Here is a 20,845-nt window from a genome sequence, read left to right as displayed (position 1 = left end):
TTGTTTGTGGAGAATCGGTATACTGTGCGATGTCAGCGCACATTAAAGGGGCCATGACACCGTCACTCAACAATTTGCACTTTTCAGCGAAAAATAGAAGTAGAGGGTCTATTGTGTCTGCACATATAAGAAAGATGGACTGTAAAAGAATATTTCAGTGCGAAATGAGCTCTAGAAGTCGCTGGCTGTAAACCCCGCCCACCGCAGGCGACCGCCATTTTGCCGTGGCGTGTATGACGTCATGTGCTGCATGTAGCGGAGTCATCGTCTTCTGCGAAAGTTTCAGCCGCTGCAAATCATTCAATTTAAGTGCCAAGCTGTACAAACTTGAAATAACTCGGTTGCACGCGCAGCTGAGCAGAGAAAAATATTGTTCGCCGGAATGCTGACGCTCGCACAGCAAGCAGCTTGTTACGTCACGGCTTGCGAGTGCGCCAGTGTTGCCAGACTCTCAGGCCGCTCGTGTGTGTACAAAAATATTCAATTATATATTAAGTTCCCGTCCAAATGCGCTAAAATTTCGCCAGCGTGTTTGTGAACGCACAAGGGTCAACCCACACAACACAGATTATGATCGAAAATTGGGCGTCCCGGCCCCTTCAAGATGGTCGACATTTCTGGAGCCCTCCATTACGGCGTACCTCATAATCATATCGTGTTTTTGACGCGCAAAACCTCACAAATTATTGTTTGTGAAGAAAAATACTGCGAATTTGCCTTCCTCCTCGTCGCTCGCAAAGGCGAGCGATGTTTACATGGCGGCTATGCCAGTCCTGGCGATTGCAAAATGGCAAAGCATGGCCTTACAGATTTGTGTCCATAATGTGCTCAAGGGGAACATTCTAAGGGAGCAGATCAAGGTAAACTTGCAGTTCTGTCTTGGCAAGTGAAGCAAGTGACCATTTCTTGCGTGATACGTTGAATGAATCGGACCATCCAATGCGATTTTCCTGCAGAATTTAGATAAGCGCAGTAGACGTTAAATCTTTCTTTTTGCAATTCTAAAAGTACCCTTTACCAGGCCCGCTTGCAAATCATTAGGGGTGTGCGAATATTCGAAACTTCGAATATGCGATTCGAATAGTTCGGCATTCGACTCGATTCGCAAGGAACCTTTACTATTCCAAATATTCGAACACAGCTAAACTTCAGAACTGGTATTAAAATCAGCACAGAGAATTACATACCTGTGCTAAATTCCGCCAAATTTGATGCACAACTAGTGAAATTAGATTCAATTTCGATATTGACCCCCCCCTCCTCCTCCTATCACGCGTTTGCAAATGTGTCAGTATTCAAGTGGAGTTGCCAGAGCATGGCACTGTGTATGAGGCTGATCACGTTGTTGCAATAGAGGGCCGAAATTATCCTTAAGAAAACCACCGAAACAGGTGGGGAGCCGTTACGAAATTAAGAAGAAATGTCTAAAAATAAGGAAACCCAGCATTATTCTGGGTTATCTTATGATGAAGGGTTATCCTATGATTCCTGTGTATTTGCTATACAGGAAAATTACGTTTTCATGTCTGGTTGGTGAAAAAATGATATGTTTGTTTTGTAAAAGTTCGAAAAATATTTGATTCGATAGGCACTTGGCTTTCATTATTCGAATTCGCTTCAAAGATTAAAATTTGATATTCGCACACCCCTACAAATTTTGGTAACGCGCTAGAAGTTGCTTTATAGTGTCTGAGAAGCGCTTTGCTGATGCAATCGCTTGAATCGGTTCGTTACTGGAGGAGTCAAAACAGATTGAAATGTCTTGCCGCCAGAAGGCGAGAAGTGTGCTGTCAACAAAGACGCTCTCTCCTTTTACATCGGAAAGCTTCCGTAAGCGGAGTTCCTTACCTGCGTTCTCCCGTGTGCCGGAGCCGAGGGATCGCGCGTCATCCTCGCGGAGATACTCACCTCCTCTTCTTTTTTTTATTTTTGTTGCTTCTTGTCTTTCTATTTTACTTCAAGACGCGTTTAAAGTGGCGACACTGAACGCTGCTCCGTACTGGATGATGAGCCGATATCACGTACCGTGGTCGATGACGTCCAAATCGGTGCGTGTTGCATGCAGAGTTCGTGCCGGTGACTTTCACTCTCGCTCGAAACGCGACTCGTTCTGAAAGGAAGGGCACGCTGCCTTCTGTCTGAAATTTCAACAGTTCCACGTGTACATACATATCAGGCCTAGTCAACACGCTATATATACTCCTAGCACTTGTTTAGCACGAAACTGGCGGGGGGGGGGGGGGGGTCTTTAAGGTAATTTGCATGCGTCTATACGAGGCGAGATCTTATCACTAAACACTAATTAGCCCCAATCTAATTGTTATTTCAGACCGCATAAAAGAAAACCGCAAGGACTTCAATTAGGAAATGGTTACCGAACCTGTGGAAAGCATGCGAATGAACGTGACCCGACACTTCAAAGAAGTAACCAACAAGCTGTTGTATGACGCTTTATTACACCATTAGAACACAAGGTGATAGCATGGTTTGCGGTACATTGCTGTGCACTTGCGGCGCTTTTTTTCTGCTGGCCTCTTAAGCACACGATGATTTTGAGGGGCGAAGAAAAGGTGGGCGCACAGCGATAATATGTGTATATATATTTTCTTCACCTGTAAAAGCAGGGGGGGCAACAAAAATAGTACCAGTCTTTGCTTCTGGTAGCTCTGTTTTCTCGAACCAGCGCTTTTCTTTACGTCTTGTAAAAAAAGAATAGCAGCACAGGAACGGCAGAATGAGAACAAAAAAAGAAAAAGAACACGTTGACAAAGTCATTCCAAGGGCAACATTTCGTACCGCCACTGCGTGGTACTTCTGGTATTTTCGTCGCGTACACCATTGTGATGCTTTAAGCAGTCGAAGCACAGTCAACGAGCATTTATCTATCTTTGTCACCTCGCCGATACGGTATACTCATGAGAACACCTACTGATCGCGCTTGCGCATGGTAAAATTTGCAACGCACCGAAAAACACATATCTAAGCAAGTGTGACCACTGAGGCATACCCGCTGAAGTTTCGTTCCGGACATTAACGCCCCAAAGAATCTCTCCGTCGTAAAATACCAGGAGCATACTTTCACAAAATCAAGAAGCAACAATACTTTAGCTCGCGCAGCCTCTACTCTGTTCTCTAAATGTTGGCGGCTGACTCCACTTTGATGTCGAGAGTTGGCGCGCTGCTTGCGACTCTCGCTCCGATAAGTTCGCTTCGAGGCATGCACGCAGAAAACCCAAGAATAGATATTTCCCACCGTGTTCTTTGCAAGCCCAACGCTCACTCCCGATACTCGGCAACGCAGATAATCTCGCTTTCAGAGGAGTAACATGGCTGTATAGATAAATACGGGTTCGTGCATTACAAGACCACAGCACCGGGCCTTATTTTCAGCCATAGGCGCCGTCTTCCGTGAAAACACTGATTGGTTTTCCCTTCCATCTTCCGGGAGAAATGCCAAATGCGGCGAGCTGTTGCAACCAGCGAAAATACTTTAGCGGCCGGCAGGACCGTACCCTGGAATCATATTCTGGAGCGGTTCTAGCGGTGACAACGGCGGCTATTTTGAATTATTCATACGCGCTTATTTTGGCGCACAAATAAGGGAATTCGCTCGCATAGATATAGTATAATACGCATATTAAGTTATTCCATCGGTAATTTGCATTCAGAAGCAGGCAGCGATGACTTTGTTTTTTTGTTTTTTGGGGGGAGGCGGGGGGGTGATGTCAGATCTCTCTAACCTGGGTACGGCTCTGGCAGCCGGCGTTCTTCAGTCGTGCACAGAAAAATAGAGGGATGATCGCTGATGGTCGGAAGCGCACGGAAGACATTTTTAAACTCTCCTTTTCGTTTTGGTTCGGCCTCAAGGAAGAGAAGACGAGCAAGCTGCATCTCACATGAACCCGGCAACAACGCAGCAAAGTGTGAAAACAAAACAAAGAAAGTTTTTTTAAGTAAGTTTGGTCCTGATGGGGGTCATCTACGCGCTTTCATACCTCAGGCGCAGAGAGCACATTATGTAGGTCACTTTGGGACGGAATAAAGCATTGCTTTTTTTTGTACTTCCTTACGTTTCTTTCTTGTTTTAAATGCCAACAGTTTCGTTATGTGAACGCGTTGGAATGTTCAAAGGTAGGGCACGGCTGCCTCCCTTTCTAGCGCCGCGGATTCAAATAACAATTAAGCATCGGCTGAAAAATCGAGCGCCTCTACAGCACTGTGGTTTTCTGGCGCGGGTGAAAGATGACACGACAAAGCTCTAAAAACATCTAAAGTATTCGAGCGCAGGAAGGAGCACATGCTACCGCTTCTTTCCTTCTTTATCTCTCAATTTAAGCTCGTGACCAGCTGCGCATAAGTGAGGTACATTGACCTGATGTTTCACATAAGACATAGCCCACACCCTGTGGAACCAGAAAATATCTATCGTCAACCGACGTGCTAATCTGTACTACGCGTCCAGTGGTAACGCCATACGATCAGCTACAGCTCGTTTTCATAGAATACCCGCGGGAAAAAAAAACAAGAAAGGAAAGCAGGTTTTCATTTAATCATCTTGAATGATCCAGAAACATTCGAACGGGGTTAACGCAAAAGTATACGCATGCCTAGGAAGTCTTGGAATATCAAACATATCTTCAAGATTTTCTGCCGTAAACTCTCGGTTTTACAATGCATGGTGCAGCGCAGTGGCGGTTAAGCCTGCGCAAACGTATTTTGCAGCTGATCACAAGTCCCCTGTCTTTCACTTTCTTGCGCTTGTCTCCGGCCTCGTGCTTAAAGCGAGAAGGTAAAAACAAAGGAAAGAGAAGCTCTGCGTGCCTATGCTCGAGGTGAGTGTTCTATATCGGCTCATGCTATATAATACGCTACCCTTTTACTTGATGCGGCGAAACAACAGCGCGACGTTGAAGCGCGATGTTCGTCCCTTATTTGCTATAGCACAAGTCATTGCGCGTCTCTCATCACGTGACGCCTTCATACCTACACTGTGTGATTCTGCCTGTATGCTCTTTAGTGAAGCAGTCGACGAAAAGCGCGGTGCGGCGTATAATATTGCTAGGTGCTTACACTTTTCTTCCTGACGGCTACAGACGCCTATGGTATACCTTGCTTGTGGATAAGCAGGCGGAGATAACACGGCAGTGATTAAGTAGGATTATTACTTGCGTCTCTCTCGCTGTACGCGTAAACACTGACGTCTCTGTAATTCTTATCTTTTTTTTTTCCTTTTCTCACTTGCCTCGCTTGAGCTGAACAGTATTCGAGTAGAATCGTTCGCATCCTGACTCTCAAACCAACAATTCCCTCCCCGATAGTACGGAACGTAACGCACACACACAAAACAAAAATTACAGCAAGCTCGAACGCTGTCGAGAGATTCGCCCAGCGCGTAGCAGTCTTGACGCGCATTCTCGCCATTCGTATTCAAGTGCGAACACTATGGACGCACACCAAGCTTATACACTTCTCGGGGAACAGTATAACCACAGTGGTGCGTTGCGGTGCATGACAGGCTTGAAAACGACCGAACGTATACGTACTGTAAGGTGTTCTAAGGTGGCACGTCACAACCAATACATATATCGGAAGTTCCGTATTACCTTGCTTTAACGCTTATACCGTGCAAAGAGTGCTCCGCAGCTCAGTGCTCCACTACGAGACGCACACGTTCAAACGAGTGTGTCTATGACCTAGAACTTACGCGTTATTTACTGTTATTTTCCCTTTTCATCCATTATACGAGGACACATTCGCCGCCTATCGGGGCAGAACGCGATGCGGATGATGGATATTTACCGGGGTAACTATTGCACAGTTTGTCCCACGCCTTTTTATTCAATTCGCCAGGCGCTCGCAGCGCGCAGAACTGACTGGATGAACAGAAAGCATCTCGTTGTCACCGACGGAATAAAGGCAATCATCATCACCATCATATCGCGGTTATGGAAGAGTGCGCACTCCCGGCTTCTTCGGCGGGAGAATAAACGGAGGAGTAATATAACCGGCGGCACTTCTTCCCCTTATTTCCTGTCATTAGCGCCCTTCCTTCCACACGAAGAGCGTGCGCGAAGTCTATTTGACGCCGTCTTTCTAGGGTTCTCAACTTTCCGCAGAGAGAAAACGTTCGTTGACGTCGTAATAGACCAGCGACCTGGTCGCTCGACCCGCCTACAAACCGTTGCAGTGGGAGCAGGCACGGCTGCTCGCAAACCTACGTGTCCTATGCAACGTGCTCAATACTTCAGTAACTAGTTTACGAACTTCCGAACTATTAACCATATGTCTATTAGTTTTCTTTTTCCTTGTTATAGAAGGAAAGCGAATATTTTATTGACCTTGTTAGACTCTGACTAGCATTTCGACTTTCTAGTTTGTATAGGCGGCATTGTTTTGCAAGTACCGTGTGGTGGTCCTTTCGCACAGCAACGAGCATATTATGCGCATACGCACTGTTTTCTTCAATAATACCTGCTGCATTCAGTAGTCGCGTGCAGTGCGTATAGTATGATGTGCTCAAGCCGAATTTCAGTTCGTCGTGCAAGAAGAACTTCGCTATTTTCCGAAAAGGGTCCGTGCAGGGGTGTAAAAGTTGAGATCTACGTAAAACAGGATTGTGCTTGTTTCGCACGCAAGGCGAATCGGGACACACCGCACGAGCGTTGAAGAACGTAACGGATAATAAGCTATCGTGAAGCGATGAGGACATCTTACATTTAAGTTACGGCATGAGTAATATTCTCTTTCGCAAGCATCCAACGACAAATTTTGAAATGGCACGTAGAGAGAAATCAAACTCTTCATCCATTCGCTAAGGCGCAGGAGTTCCACCAGATTTTCTTTCTAAACAAGCAGTTCAAGCTGTGTCGCGCATTCTGTTCTCATCTGCAGAGAGCCAATGCGGCCACATTTCCTCCCAAAGAAACATCCTTTGGAGTTATCTTTAGAGCTCACACATCTACGAACGTTACGAAAATGAGGCACAGAAAGAAACTTGCACAAATGAACACTCTCAGTAAACACAGGTACATGATGACTGTAATGTATTCCAGCACGTCGCACACCTGCATGCATACCGTGCCTTCTTCCTGAACGCATGCAACAAAGACGTTTTTTTTCTTTTCTCTTCTTTCTCTTCATGAAATTGAACACGGACAAACCTAAAACATCTTCTCACGACGCACGCACATTTTGCCTCCTTTGTAATGGAGAGCAACTAATCACAAACAAAACCAAAAAAAAAAGAACACACGAAGGACTTACACGCTACAAGGTACGGCGAGATACACCCGAATACCACGGGGTCAGGTTCGCGGCCTGTGTGTAGTTTGCAGGCTGCGGCAGGCGTCATCCACGCTAAGCGTCGTACATCATTGTGCTTTGCAGAAACATGATTGAAGCCGCACTAGTGCGATGTGAGCATAAGTGAAAGCTGGCGCGGACCCGCAGTCCGGTCCCTTTCGAAACGATTGGAGCTAAAACAACGGCGAAACACGGCTTGCTTATATTCTCTGCATCTTCATCTACAATGAGCTGCGTTGCCACACAAGAACTTGCTGCGTTCTATGAACACTGAGAAAAGCAAGACAGCCACGAACTATGCACACTATGTACAAGCGGAGTAGTGACGACGGTGTGGTTTACTATCGACGGGCTGCGAGTGCGTGGTGGGGAACGGGAGGTCCGAAGGTGCCGGGCCTATCTTTGCGACGTAGAGTCTTCCGTCTACCGAACAAAGTGCAAGCTGTCTTACCGGCAAATAAATTTTGTTGCCTGTCACGGCCCCGATGTCACAATGTCTTTACAAAAGGAAACGAGTAGATTATTTCATTTCTACGCGTTCCCTGAGACTGGTATACACTTAACTAGTGAAGCCGCCAAACGTGTAGCGATCGCTCCAGTTTTCTTAACAATGAGAAGTGATAGTGCAGAGGGGGGGGGGGGGGGGGCTGAGGATCTTACGAGCCGCAAATGGTTGCTTTTAAACTCAGCCTCATCCACCTCTCTGTAAATAGAAAATAAAATGCGTGAACGAACGTCAACTCCAGCTTGCGTGACCCAGCATTACTTGAGTTTAGCACTATACGAGCACATCGAGGCCTTCGTGAGAAATCGCCAACGTCAGGTTTCGGACAGCTTGAACAATTTTCGCGCCTCTTTATGACATTGGGGCGTTCAGGCCGTTCGCTCGAAAGTTCGGAAGTACTTGTCCGTGATTCGTCGCAGCCATCCTGCAAATTTTCCTGTAGGCTGGCACCTCCGAGGCCTTCGCTCCTACTCACGCGCGGATTAAAGCTTTTGACAAATGCGACTCCACTACACAAAACGCATGTCATTGTGAACCGCTACGCTCACACGACAAATAAGTGTTTGCCTTAACTCGCGACGCACGCTGAGCACTGGTGCTACAGGCGAGTTTTCCGGAAAGTCGGCCTTGTTAACTACGCGACACTGTGCGAGTGTTTTACATTCAGAGGCTGCACCTTGCGGCAACGCTGCCCCGGCTTGTGATGGTGACAAGAGCTCCACAAGGGGGCACCCGTGCGCAGCGCCGAAGCATTTGCGGTCAACGGGACGAATCATGAGAGACTCACCACTGTACCTATGCATAGATGAACTCATCTGAAGGGACAACTCAGTTGAACGTCGGTGTCACAGCTGTGGTAGTTGCCACAACGATGACCTAACTCGTGGCGAGTTACGTATTACGCATGCGGTAACCTCGCAGGCGGATACAACCCGGCTGAGACAACATAGGTGACGAAGAACGCTCGTTTGTCTGCACGCAGCGGCAATACATTAGTCTAGTTCAACATTTACAATTCTTTCGTTCTGACATCGGTTATTCGGGCTGTCCGCTAAGCAAACAGGGGGGTAATGAGAGGGATGCCAATATCGTCACAGCACGAGAACGTGTTTCTAGTGTCCGTAAAGCTCAACGTCCGACACTGTAAGCACCGAAAAATAATTATAATAAATAGCGGCAGTTTTCAGGCAAGATTGTTCCCTTCGCGCGGATAATCCCGGATGCAATGCTCAGCGAGTAGCCCTGAAGGCTCTGGTGAGACGTAGATATGAACGTTATATCGTGTGCAAAAAGAAAAAGAAAGAAAGAAAAGGCGTCACCCACGCAAATCTTTAGTTTTATCGCAGCCGCTAACCTTGCAATTTCAGCCGGTGGCATTACTTGGTGAAAGAGGGCAAGAGTATTTTGCCCATTGGTAAACGCCGTTCATACATGCAACTGAGGCACTGCTGCACTAGCGTGAACATTCCTTCCGCTTATATTTTTATAGGTGCCCTGCCCTGATGCCCATGTATTTTCGTGATTCGACGCGGGCGTCGGGAGAGGCATGGCAGTTTATCGCAGTCACATCTTATGTGCGCCCAACACAGATGACTCGCGTAGCTTGTGATGAGCGACTGATTCAACACTGAAGATTTTGTGGCCGTACCGATAGCGCAGTTGTTTTCCTTCGCGCATTGCGACGGCTCCATTGTAAGGTACTCTCTAATGGGCTGTTCACGACGCTTCGAAGCAGCGCATCAGCATGCACAACTTAGATTCCGAGAGCAGCGTTCCCTGTGAGTTCGGCGACACCTGCTTGACTAGCTTGTTGCTTGCCTTGCTCCCGTTTGTCCCGTCTTTGCTTCGAGCTGTCACAGGTGAGTGACAGCGCCGGTACAACAAATAAAACCCGAACAAACCACCGAGGGACATTTAGAAGCACAACAGTGGCGCTCAGATGTCAAGCGGCGTAATGTGTACAGTCTTCCACAACTATAGATGAGCGCCTTGCCCGTTCGCGTGCACAAGGAACGACGCCCAAGAGCAGCGCGTGTCGTTTTACCACCACAAGATGCACAGCCTCAAGCATCGTGACAAATTTACACCCGACAACAAAACGCACTACAGACCGCCGGCCACACTTGGCCGTACGTGGTTCGGCCAAGTTGAAAGGGCCTCCACGAAGCCACCTGTCACATCTTCGGCGTAGTAGTTTGCGTCCAGAGGCAAATCACACTTTCCCGTGTGGCGTTGCACGCCTTCGAGATCGCGGAGTAGTCCTCCCGTCGACAACGCCGCGTGCTGCCCTACGGGTCACGCCACACCGTGGGGCAGGCAGCCGACGTGTCGTTCACCACGCCGCGACGCACCAGGCCACGTTGGCATGCCACGGCAACGTCGTGTCACGTGTTGCTCTGGCACGCCACGAAGCGGCGGTCGCTGTTCGCGGCGATGCGCGTGTTGTCCCGCAATGGGGGACGTTGTGGTGCGGGGCTGTCATGCTTTACTTGAACAGGCGCAGCAAAAGCAACGGCGATGCCACCATGAGCAACGAGGAGATGGCCGAAGGCCGGCGGGCGCCGTTGCAGCCGTCCTTGTCGCAGCTGCAGTACTTCATGAGCACGCTGAAGGTGCCGGCTCGGCGCATGCACTCGGTGCCTTCCTTGTCGCTTTTGAGCCATCCGCAGTCGCGCACAGTGCGAAAGTCGCTGTACACTGCGAGACAAGAAGCAGAGCGTCACCACTTTGGAAGCACAAAAAATAAGAAAGAGGGAGAGAAACGCGAAACGAGCGAACAAAGATTAATAATAAAAAAAAAACGAAAATAAAACTTGAACGCCAAGGGAATTAAGGTTGGAAGGATAGGCGCCCACAGAATACTGCGGGAACTTATCCTTGCCGCTGTTAGCACGTTCTACCATTTCTTCCAGTGTTCTACGAGCAAAAATGTAGGTATATTTATACTTCTTCAGGGCCCCTCTGGGATCACCTTGAGTTAATAAATTCTGAAAGCATAAAGAAGAAAGAGATATACATGCGATATGCGGAAGGCAGGGAACACAACCCGGAGATAAATATCCGGTTTGCTACCCTGCGCTGGGAAAGGGGAGACAGAAAGCCAAGGGAAAAACTGAGACGGAGAGAGTGAGAGAGAGAAGGTGATAGGTAGAAACCCACGCACAAACACGGCAGCGTTAAGGCGGGTTGCTCGTAAGAACTTCAGAAGAGCCTTCGTCGCTTTTAAAGACGATAGTCTTTCTTGGGCAACTTAAACGCAGAAATTTTGGTCTGTCTTTGTCTTTCTGTTTGTCGGCACGTCCCTCGATTCAGCCACTCGGCCAAAGTTGAACCACTTGCCCAAGGGCCAGCCATCGTGAACGGCTGACCAGGTTCATACTTGTGTACATTGTTGATCAAAAAGCAAACATTACGCATATCTGAGGCGCAACATCACTAGGTAAGTATTAGGTGATGTGTTCCTTTAATAGAAAATACATAGATACGTAATTCTAGAAACCCTAGTTTCTTAAGCTGCGCTGAAAATGCGACTGCACCGAAACTTGACTTCCTCCGTGCCCTCTGCACGAGCTCATTGTTGTGTTTCGGTTTCGGTTCAGTATTGCACTGTACGAATACCATGGGGCGCCGCTCAGGCATTCCTGCTTTACCCAGGCGACGTGAATATAAAAGAGTGTGTGGAGAGTACTCGTTGAGTGCGGACGTTTCTTCTGCTTCGGCGTGTTCAGGCTGGCTGGCGTTCCCGCCGGTCGCGTTGGTCACCGCCGGTCTTCGCCTGCTGCTGCGCCGGGACTACCAGCCCGCAACACAGCATTCACGTTTCCCGACGTATTGCCAAACGGCGTTCATATCTCACGCAGCGTAAAGTCACTGTAACGAGAAAAGTACCGCGTTCCTCTTCTCTTCGCCGCCGCGCCCTTTCGGCGGCTTCGCCACATAAATGGTCCAGCTCGCTCGCCTCGCTAGTGTCTCCCGGCCGCAGACGCACGGCGCTTTGGAGGGCGATTGTTTTTATAGGCTCAGGAAAGCGTACAGGAACATTACGACATCCCGTATCGTTTTGAGACTTCATCGAAAGCCTATCGAGGCATCGAAGAATGCCCAGTTAAGGCCCTCTTTGCCATTCCCAGCGGGATAAAGGATGCCAAACGATGGGCTGTGCGGCTGCACAGAATTAGGCGGGAAAGATTTGTTCCCACGACTGATACCCGCATTGAGGTAAGCGCTTCATTGAGAATTCGCGGGTGTTTCGGGGAATGTTGGCGCCTACCCTGCACTAGTGCAGCTTGTTTCGCGTGGTTGTCGCAGGAGGTTCATGCACAATAACATTTTATTATGTTTGGCGTAAGATTGACGCCTTTGGGCTCATATAATGATCAGCGCGCCATGAAAACTGACTGCTACAGATTGGTACTGCCTGACGTGACTGTATGACGAACACAAATAACAGATGGTAGCATGAAAATAATGGCTGATGCTGTCGCGGCCGGTTCGCTTGCTTGATATGTCCCGAAATCGGTATTGCGTGACGTGACTGTATGACCAACATATATACCGTGCGGTAACCTGAAAATAATGGTACGCATGTCATGTAAAGCATGATTTACATGCCATGCTCATGATGCTCTCGAGGCCGGTTCGCTTGTTTGATATGCACCAAAATCGGTGTTCCGTGACGTGACTGTAATGCGAACGTTAATAACAGGTGGTAACATGAAAATAATGGCGCGCATGTCATGTATGGCATGATTTACATGCCATACCCATGATGCTCTCGTGGCCGGTTCGCTTGTTGATATGCACCAAAATCGGTATTGCGTGACGCGACTGTATGACCAACATAAATACCGTCATGATTTTCACGTTACCACTTGTCATTCGTGTTCGTCATACAGTCACCTCACGCTATACCAATTTGGGTGCATTTCAAGCTAGCGAACCACCCGCCATCGCAGCATGAGCGTGACAAGTAAGTCATGCCGTACATGACATGGAAGTCATGATTTTCATGTTACCACCTATCACTAACGTTAGTCATACAGAAATAGCTCGTCATAAAAATTTTGGTATATATGCATTTCATTAAACGACCGCGAGCGCCCCGAAACCATGTCATGTAAATCATGTTTTACATGGCATGTCTGTCATGATTTGCACGTTATAACCAGTCACTCATGTTCGTCATACACTTTTGTCACGCCATACTAATTTTGTTGTGTGTCAAGCTATCGAAGCGGTCGCGAGCGCACCATGAGCGTGGCATGTAAATCATGCCGTACATGGCATACATGTCATTATTTTCATGTTATCACCTTAATTTAAATTTGTCATACAGTCATCTTATGTCATACCAAATTTGGTGTACTTCCCATTAACGAAGCGGCCAGGACAGCACAAAGTCGGGGGCGGATAGATAGATAGATAGATAGATAGATAGATAGATAGATAGATAGATAGATAGATAGATAGATAGATAGATAGATAGATAGATAGATAGATAGATAGATAGATAGATAGATAGTCACAGAAATTCGCTAAGAAATGCTTCGCATTTAATAAATCCAGACAGCCGAGCGCGTAAATGCCGCGCAGTTCGCATTTCTTTATCGCGTTAGCACGCGTGCGTGCGCATGTAGGCAAGTGAAAATTGCCGCTATTTCTTTCCTAATCAGTTAGAGAACAACGGTATGCTTCATTCGGGGCTGCAAAAGCGCACGCAATGCGTAAAACATGCGTTACTCCACGTGAAATCAACACCGCACCGCCGCAGCTTCGGCGGCGCTGGACCAAATATGGCGGCGCGCACGACGGTCGCGGTACTTTTCCCGTTCCAGTGACTTTAACGCAGCGCCTCTTCTATCGTCTTTAGACGACATTTGCAGCGAAGCACGCAGATACGCGGCCAATTTTTTTCATGTGAAGCTCGAACGTCGACAGCACAAAAAAGGGCTTTAAAAGTGACTAGGCTTATACTTCTGCTTTAACTGGCTGACACGCCGCAGAACTATAGCATGTCGGAAACTCCACTGCCCGTGTTGCATTTGTAAGCATCTCCCGCCATGCGCCAAGCCGGGAGCAAGTGGCGTGGACACTTAATGCCATGCACCCTTTCACGAAGCGCAGTCGTGCGGCCCCTCACCTTTCTGGACGATCTTTCGGCACACTTGCGCCCGGGTACCCGGAGGAAGGTGTTCCTTGACGCGCATGTCACAGTTGACGAGATCCGAGGTGATGTTGTTGAACGGGTCGGCGCAGTTGGGGTCGTAGGCCGAGTTGCAGCGCCAGCAATAGATGGCCCAGCCTGCACGTACAGAGCAGAGATGGCAAAATAACTCTTCAAAAGTAATTAACTTATATTATTTTTCAGAAAATTTTGAAAATGTAGTTAAAAACATTACAAATTACAACTGGACGAAAGCAATGGCATTATTATTACTATTGAAAAGCGATGAAATTACATTGAAATTACTTTAACAAATTCTCACGCTTGTTGTTCGGCACTTTTGGCATTTTTATTTCCTTTTTTTCATAAATCCTTTATAAAGGGAAGCGGACACGCTATATCTTAGTCAAAACAAATTAGGAAAGTAATGAGTAATTTCGTGAAATCACTCGCTTGAAGCAATTCATTACTTTCTAAATTATCATCCCACAAAAGTAATTCTTTGCGTTACCGATTATGGCAAAAAGTAATTAAAATTCTGGAATTTCATTACTGTAATGTCATTGCTGCCAAGCCTGATAAAGAGTGAGAGAAAACTCGATTGAGTGCCGGGGAGCCACACCTATTACATCGCTTCTCTGTAGCACGCAAAATAACGAATGAGCTTCACCGCCCCTTTTTAAATAAAGTGAGTTCAGTGAATGTTCGGTTTTAAGCCATGAAAAGTGAGTTTAGAAGCACCAGTACAGTTAATGGGGCCCGCCATACACATGTCGTATGACATTTTTGCTTCGCGATTGCTATATGCCTTGTTAGTTTCTCATGGTGCCATTCCCGAAAAACACGCTTAAAACCACCGGAACTGTCGATGCAGTACAATGACACGTCACTTATTCATGCATAAAAAAAGCTGCGAGCCTTTTTTTTGTATTTGTATATATTCGTGCGCAATCTATTCAACATCTATGTTATGAACAAATTGACACCTTAAAAGACGCTTCATGTTGAGAATATAGCCTTATGGGTCGGAACATAACCTTACATGCTGAGAAGCACGGTATGAATGTTTTAATGTTTCTGCAAGTACTCGCTGTATGCTGGTTTCTTTCTGACATTTGTTTCCTTAATGTTATTAATGTAAGAGCTAAATCGACGGCAGAAAACGTCGCAGCCAGTCACACTGGTCGCCAAGGCCAAACGAGTCCAAGCGAAGTTCGCTGCGCGCACGAAAGCTTGGCATCACATGTGCAGCCTGAGTGGCTTCGCATAAGTGCACAACACGCTTACAGTATAACCTAAGCGAAGGAAAAATGAATTAAGCCCCGCCACGGTGGCCCAGTGGTTATGGTGCTCGACTGCTGACCCGAAGGTCGCAGGATCGAATCCCGGCCGCGGCGGCTGCGTTTTCGATGGAGGCGAAAATGTTTGAGGCCCGTGTACTTCGTAGATTTAGGTGCATGCTAAAGAACCCCAGGTGGTCCAAATTTCCGAAGCCCTCCTCTACGGCGTCTCTTATAATCATATCGTGGTTTTGGAATGTTCAACCCCAGATATTATTAATAAAAATGAATGAAGTCACGCTGATTTCCTATCGAACAACTGCATCGCTAGTGACTTACTACGTTGCGCCTAGCGGCTAGCTCCCAAGTAACAGGTAAGACAAAAAAATCACTGCTAATGGGCAATGAGAGACAGAAGAAAGATTAGACACAGAGACCGGCAGTCCGCTTTTAGTTACGTGCACGCTACGAATCTTTACTGTTCAACTACCCACAAGAGAAATCTCCACCGGCACTACATTGCAGGTCACGATTCAGTGCCTATATATACGGGGTGGCCGATGAACGGTTGTGCAGTGCGAGCAGTCGGTTTTTTCAATCAAGAAACTCGCTAGCAGACGCTGCCTGTGTCGGCGTTGTCTCTCGCGGGCGAGGGCGCGCTCTCGTTCCCTGCGCGCTGGTAGTTCAGCGTTCATCGAAGAAAGAGTGTTTCAATGGTCAACGCGCGCCGTTCGCTCTCTCTCGCCACACGGCGAGCGCTGAGGCGGTGGCGCCCTCTCTTGCACTCAAGCAAATGGACCGTCCCGACAGCAGACGACAATGCACGCCGCGACAGCAGACGACGATGCACGATGCTCGCCGACACGCTGAGACCCTAAGGTGCTTCGCCCCTAATAAAACCGTCAACAGGATGCTCGCGGAAGGCTGTAACGCCGTCTGGTGACGATGCTGTAAAAGTGGTTCCAGTTCGGTATGATGAATACCGGCCTGCATAGGCGTGCGCACGGGGGGGGGGGGGGGGGCAGGGGGGCGGCCGCCCCCCCCCTATTCACCTAATAGCGGGGGGGGGGCGCAAAGTCAGCCCCACACATTGACATAATAGGGAGGGGCGCGCTGCGACTCGGGGGGGGGGGGGGCGCAATGTCAGCGCCATACATTGATATAATTGAGAGGGGGGGGAGCGCTGCGACGAACCTTCGCCCCCCCCTGAAGGGGTATCCTGCGCACGCCTATGCCGGCCTGCCCAGAAAAAAGTCGGGGACGTCCATTCTCGCGTTACGGCGCGCTTCGTCCTTACTTAAATATGCGCCGTGTGTGATGTAATAGTACTGTAGGACATCATCTTCATCGAGATGAAACCTAACTAACAGAAGAGAAGCAATTAATAAAGAAAACTCAAGAACCGAAAGTCTCGATACAAGAGCACGACTTCGGTCAGTTTATCCATCGCCTTGGGACGAGCTTAGCGTGCACCGTTCCGCATGAATGCTGACTGTCCGCCGCCTTTATTCGTCTCCTTGGACGGATTTCTCGAAAAGCCTGTCAGCGCAAAAGTAAAGAACCTGGGCATTCTATGCAGCCTCCGCATTAATTCGTACAAAAAAAAAAAAGAATGCCGTACTTTCCTCCGTCGGTGCATTAGCTCTCGTTTCTCTGCTTTATTTCGGTTTATATTGGCTTCGTCTCCACAACCCTCCTCCACCACATCCGCGTTCTGACTCATCATCTGCTTGCTAACGCGATTTCGGGCTCTTCTTTATTGGCTTCCCTCGTCGCACTCTCGGATCAACCCGCCGGGTGCGTCTTCGCCGTGCCCTATACTCAGCCACTCTCGCGGTCCGCGCACGTTGCTACCGCCTCCTCCTCTTCTGTCTCCTCCCTACAAATACTACACGCCGCGCCTCACAACACTGCGGGCGGCACTTTTTGCCCGACCCGAGTTAATTAGGAAGCGCGCAGGCACCGATATGCCGAGCCTGAGGTGCTGGCAGCCGTGGGAAAGGCTGTGTGCGAGAGAATCGCACCCACGCCATCTCTAACTTCGCGCACACCCTCTCCACTCGACAAATACCTCAGCGGAGAACGTTCTTATAAAAGCGTTGGCCAAGCCGGAACACAAAGGCGAAGGCGTGAGTCACTCGTAACGATGGGTTCGTCGCGAATAATCGATCAACTGAAAAGTGATTTTTTTTTTTCCTGGACGAATCAACAACTCAAATGGCCAAGAGGTTTTCATATAAGCCAACAGAAATAAAGAGCGCGTGTCTTTTTAATTTTTCGCACGCATTTGTCAGTTTTTTTAGAACCAGCGGCACCAATGACAATGACCTGACCAGTTACCCACTGACGCGAGTGCCAAGAAGAGGACAGCTGAATAAAGGATGGGAAGACTGCGTGACAATGCAGGGAGAAGATGTTTTTATGTGCCCATGTTTCACTGGCAGGCTGACTGCTTCTCAGCCCGCCGTAATGGATACGTGAAAACATTTCTTAACGAGACAGGCGCCTTGCAAAGACACGAGCCTAACTGCAACGAGTGTGTCGCCTGGGGCGTTTTTCTTAATGTTTCACTAATGGCGTTCGCTATTGGGGAAATACCCTGAAGTGGCCTTCAAGCCTCGTTGCAGCCGGTATAATGCCGGCATACAACTTGAAAGATCGCCGAGGGAGACCTCCTTATAGTGGCGTTGGTACAAAAAAAAATAAATAAAAGATATGGTGGATGGAAGAACAAAATAATTAAAAGCAGTGATCAGTGCTTGCTTTGCACTTTGTCCCTTCCGCGGCCATGGGGCACTAATCACACCGGAATATTGATGACCTTCGTTTTCTTGCACAAGTAGTGCCTTTGCCTTGTACCAGCTCTCACTCCGCGACGCTTATTTTGCAGGTTGACTTTCTGTTTCCCGCCCTTTTCACTATTTTCGCACCGACTCGATTCATCGGGAAATATAGTATAACTTACGGCAATCTTATGTTGGTAACATTTGAGTCTCCACATGGTCATTTCTAGATAGGAATAACATTATTCAAGTATTTCCTAATTAACACAGTTTTAATAAGTAACTATTAACTCGATACGCCCTTCTTCGACATTGCAAAGCCGAGCGATGAAATTGTCAATAAAGAAAATCGCGGTCACGTCTGTGGTGACATCGGCAGCACGAGGAGAAGCCAGGGACGCCGAGATAAATATAATCGGGGCTCCTTACTAAGTCAAGGGGAAGCTATTGCCCCAGTGGCTCTCATAATGATGCGTCGATTTGGAATTTCTTGCCGACAAGATAAATAATGCCAAGGACGGCCTACCAAATGAATGAATGGGTTAGCGATTCAGGAAAAGTTACAAAAAAATGTTGCACAACTTCGTTAATTAAGCGCACACACCCATACAGCTTTATTTTTTTTTTTTTCTAAATGCTGCCAATTCGTACTTTTGATGAGTAAATATGAGGTCCGCTTTACTTACGTTGGCGTAATTTAATTTTTTTGTGTGTGGAGAAAAGAAATACATGTAGAAAACGAAGATTTGGCGATGACGCGTAAACACGGATCCAGTGTGTAGGAAAACGATACCAGTATCACATTAAAGATCTACCAATGTATAGCTATCGCTCTCCGCATTTTCTAGCTCTTTTTTTTATTATTGACGCTTACTTTTGTGCTTCTTTTATTCTGCAGCCGATTTGTTGAGGACTAAGTTTCTGCAGACACGCATCGCTTGCTATGGCATAGATACTCTACGAAATGATTGCCCAGAGAAACAATAGCTAGTTGAACTGCCTAGTAATTCAACCGCCTCTTTCATTCGTTGTTAATGGATGATCACACGCGTAGTCCACTTCTACGCAGTTCAATATCGCGTTGTTTTGTTGTTGTTGCTTTTGTTGTTCTTGTCATCACTGTTTTTGTTGTTCTTGTTTAGCTCAGTATTATGAAAAGTCCATAGTGCGTTTACGCGCTTTACCTGCGGCATTTGCTCTCAAAGCTACAACAGGTTATATGTGTACGGATAAACGACCCAGGATTTTCAGGGCGAACCAGCGTCGTCAGTGCAACCACTACGGCGCTGACCATGAGCGCAATAAGATGACAGTTCCAATTACACAGGAATCGCGAGCCGCTGCTATTTCTTGCATTTCCGAAATATGAGCATCTATTTGACATTTGTCATGCGTATCAAAAGCTCCAAAGATTGGCAGGAAAGAAGACTTGGAAGCTGGTTTCTCTGCAACGCCGCTCTTTCTGCAGAGAAGTATTCTTCGGTCACTCCTGACTCACTCATGATATTAACGTCTCTGAGCCAGGCTGCAAGTAAATAAAGCAGATAAGGATGCATCAGCAAGGCTACGTATTTGTCAAGCACTCGACACTGCTCCTCTAGCAGTGCATTCAGGAAACACGCACTTTTACAGCGAAAGCTGTTATGAGATCACAACAATGGCCGTTTTTGGCGCCGTAGTTGTCCGCCGCCGCCGCCGCCGCTGCCGGTGTCCGTAACCACTATCACAGGAAAGAAAAAAAAAACTTCCGGGATGGAACGAGGTTAGAACCTGGGCCTTCTGCGTGGGAGCCCAGTATCCTACCTCAGAGCCATGCCGGTGCCTGGAACTGCTTTGCAGAAAGACCCTATACAGGCTTTATGTCGGGAAGGAACCACATTTACATATGTAATATAGTGTGGTTGAAGAGCAAAATAACAACCAGGCGTCACACATTGCGAATTGCGCAACGAGGGGGTTGTTGAATGGTTCCAACCCATTACAAAGCGCTCTGCGATAATTCTCCATCGTCATCAGGCACAGCATCAACAAAGTGCACATAATGCCTTATAGCGGGTACCACGGTTCTCCGCAGAATGACGAAAAATTGTATAATGGCTGCTTCCCTACTTCACAAAAATTATGATGATTTGTAGCGTAGTGGGTTCCTCGCAAGTGCGCTTCTATTGGTTGCCAAGGAAGCCCATAAGGCTCCCATGATCCATTTCCCCAGGGTCTCAATAAAGTTAATCCCCCCCTCTCTCTCTCTCTCTCTCTCTCTCTCTCTCTCTCTCTCTCTCTCTCTCTTTCTCACGTTAACGTATGGTATAAAGCGTGGTGGGAAAGTTCAACCGGGCGTCACACAATGCGAATTACGTAACTAGTGGGTCGTTTAAAGCTTCCAGCCCATTACAAAGAGCTCAGCCATAATTCTTCATCGTCATCAACCGTCGCATCAACAAAGTGCACGTAATGCCTTACAGATGGCACCTCGCTTCTCCGCAGAATGACGAATAATGTCGTGGTGGGTGCTTCCCAACTTCACAAAAATTATTATTTGTGGGCGGAGTAGGTACGTTGCTAGAGTACCTGCCCCATGAGAGCTTATAACGGGCTCTAGAAATGCCGCTCTTCCAGCTTTCGCTGTGACTGTGCCGCGCTTTCCGCGCAGGCCCGGCATTTTTTGCCGAAGTAATGACAGACCAGACCGTGCGATGGAACTATCACTGCCCATACTGGGTGCTCCAGATATTTCCAGGATAGAAACTGCTCCTGCCCTCAATTATTTTTGGCATCCTTTACGCTGACAGGAGCAGTACAATAGAGATTAGGA

General features: G+C 47.6%; 1 protein-coding gene across 1 annotated transcript in view; it reads right to left on the bottom strand.

Moving 5' to 3' along the window:
* Positions 1-2,421: 2,421 nt before the first annotated feature.
* Positions 2,422-20,845, bottom strand: part of LOC119398057 (uncharacterized) — a 73,689-nt gene continuing 55,265 nt past the window's right edge. The window contains exons 2-3 of the mRNA XM_037665317.2: positions 13,947-14,108; positions 2,422-10,504 (exon numbers count right to left, since the gene is read on the bottom strand). Coding sequence (XP_037521245.1) covers positions 10,293-10,504; positions 13,947-14,108 — 374 coding nt within the window. The 3' untranslated portion in view covers positions 2,422-10,292. The remainder of the gene's footprint in view (positions 10,505-13,946; positions 14,109-20,845) is intronic.

The sequence above is a fragment of the Rhipicephalus sanguineus genome, chromosome 1 (genome assembly GCF_013339695.2).
Source record: "Rhipicephalus sanguineus isolate Rsan-2018 chromosome 1, BIME_Rsan_1.4, whole genome shotgun sequence".
NCBI classification, from domain to species: Eukaryota; Metazoa; Arthropoda; class Arachnida; order Ixodida; family Ixodidae; genus Rhipicephalus; species Rhipicephalus sanguineus.
The sequence above is the reverse complement of the archived record's forward strand: the minus strand, read 5'-3'. Positions and strand labels throughout refer to the sequence as shown.